This window comes from Limulus polyphemus, unplaced genomic scaffold (assembly GCF_000517525.1).
Source record: "Limulus polyphemus unplaced genomic scaffold, Limulus_polyphemus-2.1.2 Scaffold238, whole genome shotgun sequence".
NCBI lineage: Eukaryota > Metazoa > Arthropoda > Merostomata > Xiphosura > Limulidae > Limulus > Limulus polyphemus.
The window spans coordinates 35,896-50,548 of NW_013665848.1; the positions used below are offsets into that span (position 1 = coordinate 35,896).

General features: G+C 32.2%; 1 protein-coding gene across 1 annotated transcript in view; it reads right to left on the reverse strand.

The window, feature by feature from the left end:
* Nucleotides 1-13,721, reverse strand: part of LOC106478653 (dnaJ homolog subfamily A member 1-like) — a 28,905-nt gene extending 15,184 nt beyond the window's left edge. Inside the window, exons 1-3 of the mRNA XM_013939210.2 lie at nt 13,583-13,721; nt 4,394-4,535; nt 3,586-3,877 (exon numbers count right to left, since the gene is read on the reverse strand). Coding sequence (XP_013794664.1) covers nt 3,586-3,877; nt 4,394-4,525 — 424 coding nt within the window. The 5' untranslated portion in view covers nt 4,526-4,535; nt 13,583-13,721. The remainder of the gene's footprint in view (nt 1-3,585; nt 3,878-4,393; nt 4,536-13,582) is intronic.
* Nucleotides 13,722-14,653: the final 932 nt, after the last annotated feature.

Below are 14,653 nucleotides of genomic sequence, written 5' to 3' on the forward strand. Positions count from 1 at the left end.
TACCCTTAATGTATTTAAAGAAATCCTTACTGTTAATTTTTACATTTTCAGCCAACCTTTTATCGTACATTCTTTGTGATGTCCTACTTTCCTGCTTCACCAACTTTCTTGATCTCCTGTCATACCATTTAATTTAAATTTCTTAAATTTGAGGTTTTCTTTAATTTTATCTCTCAAACTCTTTGTGAGCTAACCTGGTTTTTTACATGCAGTTACCTTTTCTTTCTATAAGGAATATGTTTACCTTTGATATTAAGAAATTTTCCATATCTGACCAGTGTCCAAATAACTCAGCTGCTCAATTCACAACAGATAATTGTCACATCCCTTCAAAATTTGCTTTTTTGAAATATGTAACGAAAATATCATTATTCCTTATCTCCACGTGCAGCAAAACATCAAACCTAATAGAACAATGATCACTTGCACCCAAATGTTCCCCAATTTTCACCCTCTCAATCATTTCTGTATTTGAAGATAACAATAAGTCTAAAATAGCATTGTTTCTAGTTGGTTCCTTGAGTAACTGGTGAAGAAAGCTATCTTGAACAGTTTGTAAAAACCTTTCTCCCTCATGGTTCGACTCTAGAATTTCCTAATCTATATGCCTAAAAGTAAAATCAGCCATAATTATGATTTCATTAACAACTGAAATCTTAATCTCATTGTAAAGTTTCTCACAAATTTCATCAGTATCATTTGGTGGTCTGTAACAAATTTCCAGTATAAGCCTTTTCCCTTTATATCCACTAATACAAACCCAAATGGATTCAATATCTTTGCTATTATTTTTAATATACTCAATTTTAACAGGATGTAACACATTTTACATATAAAGCCACCACCCCACTCTTTAATACTCTATCCCTCTTAGCTTGTAACCCTGTATTTCTAAGAAATTTCTGTCATCAAAATCATCTACGTTTAACCATGTTTCAGTTATTTCCATTATATCAAAATTCTCCATTCGTACCAGTGCTCTAAAGTAATTTATATTATTATTTTTTTTATCCTTCTAGCATTACAATAGTAACAATTAAGCCTATCCTTATAACTACTTCTATACTCATTACCTATGCTAAACTTTTCTTTCTTTCCTAGCCCTCACCACTGTCTAGTCCTAGCTTAAAACTTCCCTTATAGCTGAGTTAATAAACCATCCATTCCAAAAAGCTCCCTTCTTCCACTGAACTGATTCCACAAGTCCAACCAACCAATCTGCTCATCCTTACATACTAACCTAAGACTAGCATTTAGCCCTTGTGACCTACTTATAACTTCATCCCCACAAATAATTCTGGGCAGCATCCCTGAGAAAATTAATTATGGTCTTTTTCTTAAAATGCCTTTACCAACCCCTTGTATTTATTAACTAGCTCATCTGACCTACCTTTCCTTACATCATAGGCCTCTGTATGCACCACAAAATCTGCATTTCTGCCAGCCCCTTTATTATATCTCCTACTCTGTCAGTTATATCCCCCACCTGTGCCCCTGGGTAGCATAATCTGATTCTTTTCACCCTATTTACCCCACAGACTATTCTATCCACATGCCTTGTCAAGGGGATCGCCAATAACCATAACCTCCTTATCATCCACATCCTTTCCTGACCCTTTTGTTTTCTTTCCCTCCAATAGTTCCTTGTCTGCAGAAGCCAAGGGCTGAAATTGTTACTCAACAGAATAGGCTCATTATAACTAAATTCACTACTTTTTGCCATAACAGTACTCTTTCCAGCTTCCTGAAAGTCATTGTTAGCTGATGTATCCCTTGTATGTAAAAGGTTAAGCTCCTCTTGAAATTTTGTTGTCATTTCCCATAGTTAACACTTCTCTTATCTATTGCCTCTAACTTCTCCTCCAACCTACAAACTCTACATAAAATTGCACATCTTCATTTCTACCTTCCTTAAAAGTACATTCTAGTCCCAAGTTCCCAAATAAAACCCACCAATTACACCTAACAAACTGTGAACACTTAACTGGTACACTAGTCTTAACCATTGAAATTATTCTTATAGCTTGAAAATAAATACTCACTACCAAATACTAGTAGCCTATTGTTAACACTGTTACTGTTAAGCCTAATGTTTAAGAACCAATTATATTTTATCACCACTTTGTCTTCACACTAAAGTAACAAAGTTTATCTTTAATTATATAGAACTTAATAATTTTTAGAACAATATACATAGCATTAATAATAAAATGTATTTAACCTGATTCATATTATAACCTACCCATATCTATAAGCTGAATTTAAACTATTGGATCTTGCACCACAGTAAGGTTTCAACTAAGACCTGTACAAAAACTAAAGAAAATGTTTGAAAATCAAGATTCTTTGGGATGGGCAGTGAAATTCTAAAAAAAATACAAACAACTTAGTAGCTGTGCAAAAATGGAATATTAATCTTCTTCATTGATTACACTAAGAAAGTGTCAGAATATGACGAAATATTGAAGTTAAAGTATTTGTAAATTGTTTAAGTATTTAGAATTAACATATAAAAATGGCCTTAAATATTTGTAGCATAAATAGGGAAAGCTAAAGTAAATCTTGTTCATCCTAAACTATCGTACATGAAAATGAATCACACATACAAAGGAGTACAAAACCTGTAACAACCTTAAAATAATGTAATTAATAGCATTCTGAGAGTTTCTCTCTACAAATTTCCACAAGATTACTGTACTAAAATATATATTTTATCTATTTTTCACAAATGAATCTGTACAGTTTTGGCAGATTGGAACTATCTCGTAACTACCATAAAAAATTAGGAAATAATTATAAATTACGCTTTTTTCATTCTAGAATGACTACATATTGGAACACAAAAACACAAATGTTAAGTCTAAATAGCTTAATCTCTTAACATTATACATTTATATATATTTATTATTTTTATTATATTGACCTTTCAGCTGTGCCTGGCTAATATTACAGATGTTGCATGATGCGGTGCATATACACTCAAGTTACCATATCCAAGAATATAAAACTGGCCTTTACAAAGTGACCTGTCTTGGCTATGTATTAGTGGACTAGTATTTTGTAAAATACAGTCACATTTCAGTTATAATACATTATACATGTGTATACATTATTACTATTTCCAGGAAGTTCAAAGGATGACGTTTTAACGTCGAAACATGTAGAATCGTCAACTTTTTGAAGGCCATAGATAGGCATAAATAAAATGTTTTTAATTGTGTATCAGTTTAACATTGAATATTATTTATGATTTTGGACTGACCAATGTCAGGTTGTGTAGTTAGAACTTTTAATATAGAAGAATTGCATACTGAATTTCTAGAGGAAAGTAAAAAAAATTAAATAAAAATAAACAAGTATTGTGAAAAACTTCCAAAAATATACTATCCAATTTTCATCAACATCATGATTTATAACTTCAAAAGAATCAAAATTTCTCATGTTTATTAACTATAAAATGATGAACAAAATCATAAAATTAAAATTGACAACTAGTAGGACTTCACACTGTTTAATAGTTGACTAATACAAAAAAAGCATTTTTTTTGTTTTACACAACATATTAAAAGAAAACAGAAGACTTACCAGCACATTTGTCACAAATTACATTTTTCTGTAATGCTAACTTTCTAACTGCTCCATTGTACAGCTCTTCCAGAGTTACTCCTAACTGATGAACAACATCTTTCCCACGACGTTCTCTCCTCCGTCCACCTCCACCACCCATTCCAAAGAACATGTCAAAAATATCCATAGGTGATGAAAACCCATGACCACTTCCACCTCCTTCTTTGATTGCATCTTCTCCCCCTTTGTCATAGATTTTTCTTTTTTCTGGGTTAGATAGCACTTCATAAGCTTGAGAGATCCTTTTAAACTGTGGAATAGTGATAATGAAACAGAAGAAAAACTATCCAAAAATTTACACTTTAAATTAGCCTAATAATTTATTGTTGCATTACCCAAATTTATGTGCAGGCCAGCATATGTGTTATCTAAACATTATGGTCACTTCTACGTTAGGCCTCACTTGTAATAGTGTGTACAATTTTAGTTTCCTTACTTAATAAAAAACAATGACTTAACAAAAAGTGTTTAAGGGAGTGATAGATTAACTTATTTTTTATTTGGAAAAAGACAGGTTAAGCTCTAGGGCAATATTATTTCTCTAACAGGGAGATTGGTCTCGTGTAACGAGTTGAGCTGCCAGTAGTGGGTGCTAGCAATTTACATGAGTTGTAGAGGGGATTCAATTTCCAGAAAAATAAAGGTGAGTTTAAATTAAATGTTTAGTTATCTAGAATGTGAGTACATAAGGACAGCATTGAAGGACAAAATGGTCCCTTGCAGTCTATGTTATATTTTCAAACCAGTATTACTGTCAATATCCTACCTTATCTCCTTCTGAAGGATTCTTGTCAGGATGATATTTCAAGGCTAACTTCCTATAAGCTTTTTTCAGCTCACTGTCAGAACAGTCTGGCTTAACTCCTAAAATTTCATAAAAGGCTGTTTCCTTCACCATTCTAAATTATCTATAATAGAAAAAGAATAACATGTATATATCTTTAATACATGAAAATATATGGATTAGTTTACTTCAAAAGTAATAAGTTGACATGAAGAGATTTTGCTCAGTACAGATGTACTCAAACTTTATATTATACAAACGATTCTGCCTGTACACAAATCTCTTTGGTTTTTCTCTCCGTTTTTATTGTGTAACTGACAGCAACTTGTATGGGCAGTCAGTGGAGTATTTGTGCAATCAACCACAAGTTAACCAGGAATGTGAACATATTGTCTGAATCAGATGGAGTGTGCAGCCTATATAGTTTTTATTTGTCCCGTCTATTGCCACTAATTGGAAAGTGTGTACACAATGTTCAGTTACCTATTCACTCACAGTATACAATTTTTAAAACCCTAAGACAACTTCTGAAACATACATATAAAGGTAAGAAACTTGAAATTTAGATGAACCTTAATAGTAGGTTTGTTCTGAAAGATTCAGCCTGTACAAATCCTTATTTAAGTAATGTACAAATATAGACTATTAACTTATAATACTAGGTGTTTCACTTTTATCACTAAACTGTATTTCAGGCCTTAATGTTTGACAGGCAATATCACAATTATGTAAAATAGGTTTTGCAAGGGCTTTTCAAAGCCCCTGTCAGGTCTGTCATGATGCACACTGTCCACGCAATCAGCTGTTTTTTGCTTACACAGGACAAACTCATAGATAACTTTATGTGACCCTGTGACTGCTATGACTTTGGTACTTTAACTTTATTTGGACTAGGCTAGCAATATTACATGCACAATAATAAAATATTTCTGAACTATATTGTTGTATCATATACATTCAATATTTGTAGCTGAGAAATTAAGTCAATGTGTTAAAGTTTAAATTACAACAATGGTTATTAATCATTAAAAAATTCAGAACAGCAAGAAGAGCTTTAACAAATTTGGTCTCGAACTAAATTGTATTTGATAAACTAATCTGATTTCCTGCATGATACGAGACTGCAAGAACTGTCATACTGATCGGAGATCATCATAGTTTGGTTCTGATGTCACTTTTAATCATAAACATGTCTCAGTGGTTTTGGTGTTAACATTCAACAAATGGAATCTCAGTGGGAATTTCTTAGGAAGACATTTTAACAAAAATTTGGTTCAAACTTTGTGCTAAATATAGCAAGAAGACCTGAAAATAAGTGAAAGGTTGCAGTCAACAAGATGTGGACAATTACATAAATGGCATTAATTCATATTGATAATGAAGTACAATGTCACTTGCCATTTTAATTCAAAAACACACAAATAACTAAGTATGTATATATGTTATCTTGTTTTTGTACTCATTACTCACATTTATAATGATATCCCTTCATTGTGTGTCATTATGTATACAGCCTGTATCATCAACTACCTACATTTCACAATTAGTATACTATAATCATCTTTGATTCAAAAGTAAACCCAAAAGTTCCCAATACAGGCCTATGTGGGTATACAAATTGCAAGCATCTTGCACAAATCATAGGAAAAACAATTCTGGTGTGTTAGATACATTGTGATTTAATTAGTCAAATTTTACATTAAAATTGTCACTGATTTTGTACGCATTTGTAAGTTGCTGGCCAAAACCTAACTTGATGATATGCACTCTGATTTAAGTTACTTTTAAACTTTAGACTTGGTTAAATTTAGTCAAATGAGCATATACTGAGGTAATTAGAGAAAATATTTTATTGCCTTTATTACTTAAGTTCCAATTTAAACATAATTAAATGTTTTGATTTTATGCACAGTACTGTACGTTCACTGATGTTTGTTTTTTAATCACAGCATAGCGGTTCATAGCATGGCTCAGTTATTTTTTTTTTTTCAAGTACAGATCTTTAGCTCATAGCTCCATCTCTTGACCAATTTGAAATCTAACTACTACAGTTTTGGACTCAGGAGGTCAAACTCTTTTAACTGATGCATTTGACCATGCTAAAGGTCTCATGGATTAACTTACTCTAATCCTCCTAAATTTAAATTTAAGGGTAGGCTGGTAGAGATCCTGATGAGTAATAAAATCGAACTTACATACATGCCCCACAAAAAATATAGCAGCAAAAAAACAACAACAACAACAACTCTTACAGATTAATTTGCTCTCATCCTGCCTAAAGAATTTCTAATGCCATGGCTATTGGGGATTCCCTCATTTTTCAAAAATAAATTTGTAGGCCTGTACATTGTTTTTGGTAAATTTGTGTTATAGGTCACTGGGGTTAAACACAGATTCTACTGTACTTATTTTATTATTTCAAGCTTTGCTATTTTTATTAAATTATTTCATTATAAAGTATCTTATGCAAAATATATACCTTTACACATTTGTGCTTTTAAGGCTTTAAAAAGTTGCTTGAACAAAGAGAAGACTCTTCCTTGTCCTTCTGTTTCCATTATCCCTCTTTAACTTCAGATAAACATAGCTCTGCATACATATAGCTTCTTAATTAAAACATCTTACTTGTTTGCTGCAGATGGGCAGCCTCTCCTAACATTTAAAACTTTAGTTAAATGCAAAAACAAACTAAGGTAAACTGATTTTAAATTTTAATAATGCTAATGGAGTGAAAGAATTTATTAATGTTATTGCAGAAACCATTCAAGAGATAGTAGCAGTGATTTTATGTTAAGCAATAGCCTTTGCAGTGCTTAGTGTTGGAAGTCGGGCAGGAAACATTGTCTGAAAAAGAACAGATTTTCATTAAATCAGTCAAGCAAGATATAACAGTTTATTTCTGTGTTATCTTACATGATGTTGATAGCTTTGTTGAGGCAGATGCAAGTAATCTAAAGAGGAGCATTAATGATGTATTCAAAAGATGATTGAAAGGTTTCAATTTCAGCTATGGCTGATGGAGATTTAATACTGGAGTTTACAATGGATCACTAACAAAGCTGAAAAATGACAATTACCTTTGGCTTTTAGGCATTCACTGCATATTTTGTAGGCTTGAACTGGCATTGAAAGATAGTGTATCTAAATTATTTGCTGATGTGGCAACTATATATTACTTGATCCAAAAAGCACTTTGAGACAACTGCCAGTGCATTTGGTTTGTAGTATCTTAATTTTCCCAAAATGCATGGTACATGATGTACTGCCCACAAGATTTGGATTAAATTGTTTTTAAGTAATTAGATAATTTTTGTCCAAGCAAGAGAATTCCCTTGCTGATTGCAAGGAGAGAGTAGCATCAACTAAATTTCATAGTCCCTTAAAAAAACAAAAAACAGACTATGTTTCTGTCAAATTGTTGCTTGTACCAAGATGTGCTGGATGCATACATTCCATCAAAAAGTTTGAAAAATAAAACATGTTATACTATCAGATACTGCATATGGTAAAAAAAGCAAAGGATACCTTACAGGAATTCAAAAAATAAACCTCAGGTAAATACTGTGAAAATCTTTTGAAAAAGTACAATCTTGAGCTGGAAATGCAATAAGTTTCCCAGCATCTTAAGAGCACTTTGCTTAAAGCAGGGCACCAGAAAAAGAAAACAGGGAGTACATTACTGTCAGTGTCAACTACAGTAATGAACAGTGTAGACTTGGGAAATTGAGTGTTTAAGTTTACTTGCACAACATTTATACAAGATTCTAAAAATGAACAATTTTAATAAAACTAAGATAAGCTCAGAGCAGAAAGATTTCAAGAGAATGGTTAAGTACAACATGAACGGAGTCAAAATTAATTATCTTTGGTAGCAGGCTTCTAAACACAAGGAAGAAATTTAAGAATGTTTGTGTACTAGTGAAAATAGTGCTCTGCACAGAGCCCAGTAATAGTGTCTTGAGCAGGATTTAGTCACCTTACCCACATGCTCACTGACCAAAGGCTTAGTTTAAAACATGTGGCATTGGAGAACCTTTTATGATTGAAACAAATGATTTTGGATGGATGCATGAGGAAAAGGAAAAAATGGATCAAAAGGAAATTTGATTCAAGTTCTTCTAACATATCGCATGTCCATAGAATGTACAGCCAAGAATGGAAGTCAGACACATATAATGAAATAGATTCTGTTGGTGGTGAAGATTTAAGTGATTATGGAGATCATGATGAGGATGGTCCTGATTCTAGCATACCTAGTACATCAAGTGATGAGGCTGAAACAGATGAGATTCTTTCTCAAGAACTGACTGCACAAGAATCATTTGATGTTGACATTGTTGATGGAGATGATTCTCCTGTACACAACATGTGCATAAGGGTAATATCTGAATATGATTCCGTAGCTAAAAGTTAAAAATAAACACAACAAAGGATCTTAGTACATACAAATTACTATGCAAAGTAGATACGATATGATTCTAGTCAAGAAGTTGTGTGCCAGACTTTATGGAGATTATAATATTATAATTTTTCCAATTTTACTGGATAGAGAAAATTCTACTAATTGTTACTCTGTTTATTCATGAAATTAACGTGCCTTATATTTGCTTCTTACCCTTACTTTGACCTTGAAATATGACCGCAAGTTTAGTTAAAAGAAAAATGGTACAATTTTGAAAACAAACAATATGGATACAGTATCAGTCTGCTGACAGTTCCCGTGATCTGTTTGGTAGGGGCTGTTTACAACCCTTGTGCATTTTTCAAACATCAAGGCCTGCTGCGTGTGTGTGTGTGTGTATATATATATATATATATATATATATGCGTGTTTTAATCAGTGAGAATACACATGTGAAACAAATTAACTGAAAAGCTGGCTAAAATTATAGGTACAACACTTGAGAAAGATGCATCTTTTAAATTCATTGAGGATGACTAGAAGAAAATCATAATTAAGGTACAAGACAGTTCCTTTACTTCATCAAATCTATGGCTTTCTGGCTGTATATCATTCTACTGATTCCTCATCTTTTGCTTTTCTATGCTATATCATACTGTACTTAATTTTTCAACAATCTCATTCTCTCTATGTCGATGCTGACCTTCACTGGTTGCTACTTTCACCTTTCTAGTGCAGAGGAAGTCAATATCCTGCCAGTCAGCTTCCTCATCCAGCTTCATCCCTGCAAGGCCTGTTACATACATCCAGGTGATTGTCTTACCATGCAGTTGCTTTCCGTTCTGCCATTCATCTAGGGTCTATGTCTATGGCAGTTATTTTGGTATAAAGTTAACAGTTAAGAGAAAAACTATTAATCACCAATGGTGTTCGAAGATTAGCAATCCTCCACCACCCTACTCGACGTTAAAGATAAGAAGTTCGTAAAGTGGTCATCGTTCTAACGGGCCAAGTGTGCGGAAAGAAAAAATGTATATATAAACAAATCAAAATTGAATGCACACACCCACATGTATATATATTACACACACACATGCACTGGTGGTAATATTGAGGCAAGTGGGTAGAAGTAAAGGTGAAGGCATAGCAGAGGCAGGTTATTGCAGAAAAAACAAGTCAAGAACGATTGTTGACAAAGTATTGAAACAAACCGCAGCAAACGAGCCTTTACAGGGCCTGGCATGGACCAACGAACCCAAGTGCCATGGCTGGGATCTATCTAGGGACCAACCACTGTGAATTTTATGCAAACTGCCTGAGAGTCAGTCACAAATATTATGGTAATAGCATTGTCTATGTGAAGTTCACTGTTCTTAGCAATAGTGAATACAGAGAATAGCTTGCTCTATGACTGTAAACTCCTTGTGCTGCTTGTTCTAAGCTTAAATGTTCCACCAGTCTTATGAAAAATGTTGCTGCTTCACAAAATAATAAACACAACCAGCTATCTCACTCTCCGAGATGCAGGAAACAGTTTTGGCTATGATGACAAGTGAATGCCCACACAGACTTTTCCTACTTCAAAATGATTTCAGCATTGTTGTGTACAATGAAATAAAATAAGATTATTTACCCAATATATAGTTTGAAAATGGGGATGGGTAGATAGACAAAAAATAACCATAAGTTGAGTACTGGGTGACAGTCCCAGGGTTTGTGCCAACATGTTATGTCTAGGCTGATTTCCACAGGTCCCAGTGGCACCAGAAGTTTATTCCACATGGAGGAATCCAAGATTTGGTGGTGATGGATGATCTTAGTTGTGGGTGTGTAACACCTGTCTTCTGAGGCACCTTTTACGTAATCCTAAAATTGGTCGGTGTCTGCAAAGTCATTGTAAACTTTAATTTCCTAATTAAAAAGGGCAGTGGCTTGCTGATGGAAGGTGGTCTTAATACTGCAAGGCCCAAGTGAAGAATTTTGCTTGTAAGTGCTGTTAAGATTCTGTGATACTGCCAAGTCTTGTGATAACCCAGAATGGAGGAGTTATGACTTTAGTAAAACATAAGATGATATCTGTAAGCTGTACTTCCTGCTGCAATTTGTTAATGGAACTAATGAAATTGTCAGGTATTTCATTGTTTCTTTCAGAGGGATAGCAGTGGTTGTAAAGATTGGTGATGGTTTGTCCTCATCAACAAATTTATTGTTAGGCATGCAGAACATGACTGCTTAGGATGATTGAATATCATTTCTGTTCTTCTAAATAACAGGACGTTAATTTGAGGAAATTATAATGAATGGTGTTAAAAAATCTTTACCCTAATTTTGACATGTTTAGACATAAATAAGGTTGAAAAATTACACTTCACCAACATAATTGATTTCACATCATAACAGTTGTTGTCAAGCAGTTTGTAAACATTAATAGCATCTCAATCACTACGACATCTGTTGGATACCAGCCAGTCTGAAGAGTTCTGGTATTGGGCAAGACTTCACTGGCACAGAGTTTAACAGGTATATTGTGGTTAACTTATCATTATAATACATACATATTTACATTGACCCAAGTTGTTAATTAATAATTACTAATATCTTTTCTTGTTGATGCTGTGGTGACTCGATCTGGTACAGGATTAAGACTAGATCACTGATTGGTCATCGCTTCTGAATGATTTTAAGGTTAATTCAATAAAATTTTTAATTTTATGTGTTGTCACAGAAATACAAACTGATGAAAATATTTCTTCACCCACTTAATCAGTTCACACCATAACAGTTGCTGTAAGATAGTTTGTTAATATAAACAGCATTTCAAACTATTATTATTTCTTTTCTCAGATGGTCTGAAAAGCTCTAATATTGGACAAAATGCCTTGTCAGGATGTGATACTGCAGATACAAAGCAACTGACATATTTTACACTCTACTTTTCAGAAATTATTAATTTCTAGTTTGAATCTCTCTCCAGCATATCACTATAAACATAATGACAAATCTTGGTATTAGACAATTGCCCTTTGAAGGACATGGGAAAACTGCAACGGATGCTATTTTGAGCTACCACGAAAATGGAAAAGTTTCACAGACTTTTAAACGTTACTAAAATAATTATTTAAATATATGAATAAGAATAAAAAAATGTGGAAATTAATTAAAGATGTGGAAACATCAGTTTTAATTAATTTAACTGACATCTATACTCAACTACTTTCATGTTAATTTTAAAGATTATATAATTAGCAGTAATAACATAGAATACAAAACATTGATATTAGCAAACTGTTACAAAACTTCATAATTTGAATTTAATAGAACAGCGATAGTGTTAACTTCAGACACAGAGGAAAATCATAGACATTAGATACGAGTCAGTGTCTTACGGCAACTATTTTAGTGGACGGTCTACAAGTAAAACAATGCAAGGGTTTTGTCTTTCATTAGACTATAGGGTACCTACATTAATAATACTGGTTGACTTGTAACTATTAAACATTTTTGATCAATAATAAGACATTTAGATCAAATGTTAAACAAAAAAATTTAATTATAAATTAATGAACCAATCCTACATAACCAACTGACTAGAAATACTTTATACCATAAATAAATACACAATAATCTAAAGCCTTTAATGATTAGGATGCACTGAAGCATCAATTGGATACCATTGCTGCTAACACAACAGTAGTTTTGGCATTAATTTCTTTACCTCGTAAGATTTGTACAGCTTACGTTAGGTCAGGTTCTCAAACAGTGGAATATTCCCAGCAGATGGTGGAATGTAACCTTCTGGGATGTATGGTAGTATCAATAATAAAGTCTACCATTTAGTGAATAGGACAGCCTTGATGGACTAACATGTCTCATGTTGTTGGTATATTTTACATTATGTTCAATGTAAATTTTACATACACACAAACATGTATATATATATATATATATTATATATATAATACAAGTCCAAATACAAATAATTAACAAATACCAATCTAGCATCTATTCTATCACACAGTGATTCATAGCTTAATAACAGCAATAATACAAGAAAAGTGAATATATCATTTTATAATTCATATTAATATCACTTGGACTTGTATCTCTAACTGCTTTCATTTATTAATAACCTTGATACTACTACTGTTAATATTAATAATTACCAATCTGTAAAAGCTAACAATATATACGAATAAATTACACATTAATTAACAATAAGTAATACTAATTAGTATATAAATTAATTATAAGCCTTTGCCTAAATAAATTTAAGAATGTAAAGTGATTAATAATTTTATGAAACATCTAAAATTATGACATATATAAAATAATAATTATATTCCATATCGTTTGACGATATCAACTAATTATTAAAATAAATCACTGATCACTAACATTTATGTTTCATACTATAACTTATAAGATGTAGTTCGATATTTCAAAATGTCTGACTACGTTTGACAAAAGACATGCCTAGTACTGTGTTACTACTAGCACTAGTAGCCTAAATTAGGCTTAACCAAACGCTGTAGATTCGATTATCTTTTTCTTACATCTTAATTTTGTAATCATTGATTATTTCCTTTCAATTAAAGTACTATACCAGTGACTTACGTTTGATTTTTGAATATATATATATATATATAATTTTCTTTCAATGAAAAACTAACAAATTAATAAAGAATAAGTTTAAGGTGTAACAATAAATTTGACGTAGACTTCATCTTCGAAACAAAATTTATAGTAACTATGCTACATAGACACACTACCTTTGTTACGTTGAACATCAAATTATATGCAAGACGGGTGAATACTACCAGATGATCAGCTTCGTTTCCAATCTGCTCGAACAAGGCTGTTTTTCCTCTAAAACTCTGAGAAATTGCCCTTCTTGAAAGACACGCATGCGCATAGATTACAAGTCTTGTCAGATCCTGTTGTATTATTAAATAAAGTGTTTATGTTTTCATAGTATTCTATGATACAACAGGTGTTATAAAAATGAGAAAAACTATAAAAAGTATATTTTAATGATATTTATTTCTCTATAGGTTACACATAGGTAACCTATTCAAAACATCTTGTGAATAAAAGATTTATATATATATTTGTTTAAAAGGCTCGAAAGTGATTGAACATACTTATAACAATTTTTATGCCTATTTTAATATTTGTTTGTCCGAACTAATTTCATAAGATGATAGTTAGATAATGTCTTTTTAATGTTTCAAGTTTCCAAAGAAATTAATACGCACTATATGTAGTTATTTTAAACGCTCTATTTGATAAAAAATTATTAGGTTTGGCAGAACTAAAGTTATAAAACTAACAAAAATGGCACGATAAAAATTTGATGTATCTCACCTGATAATTCTAAGTAAACCAGGTGAAACGTTGTGAACAAAAACAAGGATTTTATTATGTAAAACCAATAAAAAACGTGTATGAATTTTAACAAAAAAGTTTTTTTTTAATATATCCACCAGTGGCACAGCGGTATGTCTTCAGACTTACAACGCAAGAAACCAGGTTGCGATACCCGTGGTGGGACAGATAGTCCATTGTGTAGCTTTTTGCTTAACTTCAAACAAACAAACAATCTTTTTAATATTTACTTAATGTTGCTTTTCGTATTTCAATAATGCTGTGGTGTGAACGCCTTTTTCCAGCTGACGAATCATAATTACACTTAATTATACTTGATAATGTATTTGATAAAACGTTATTAGTATTTCAGTATAGTACTATAATTAGGTAAGACATGGATTATCTCGTAAACTTTACTAAGCTTACTTTAAACCTATTGTTACGTCTCCGTTTGTTAATTAATTTTCCGTAAC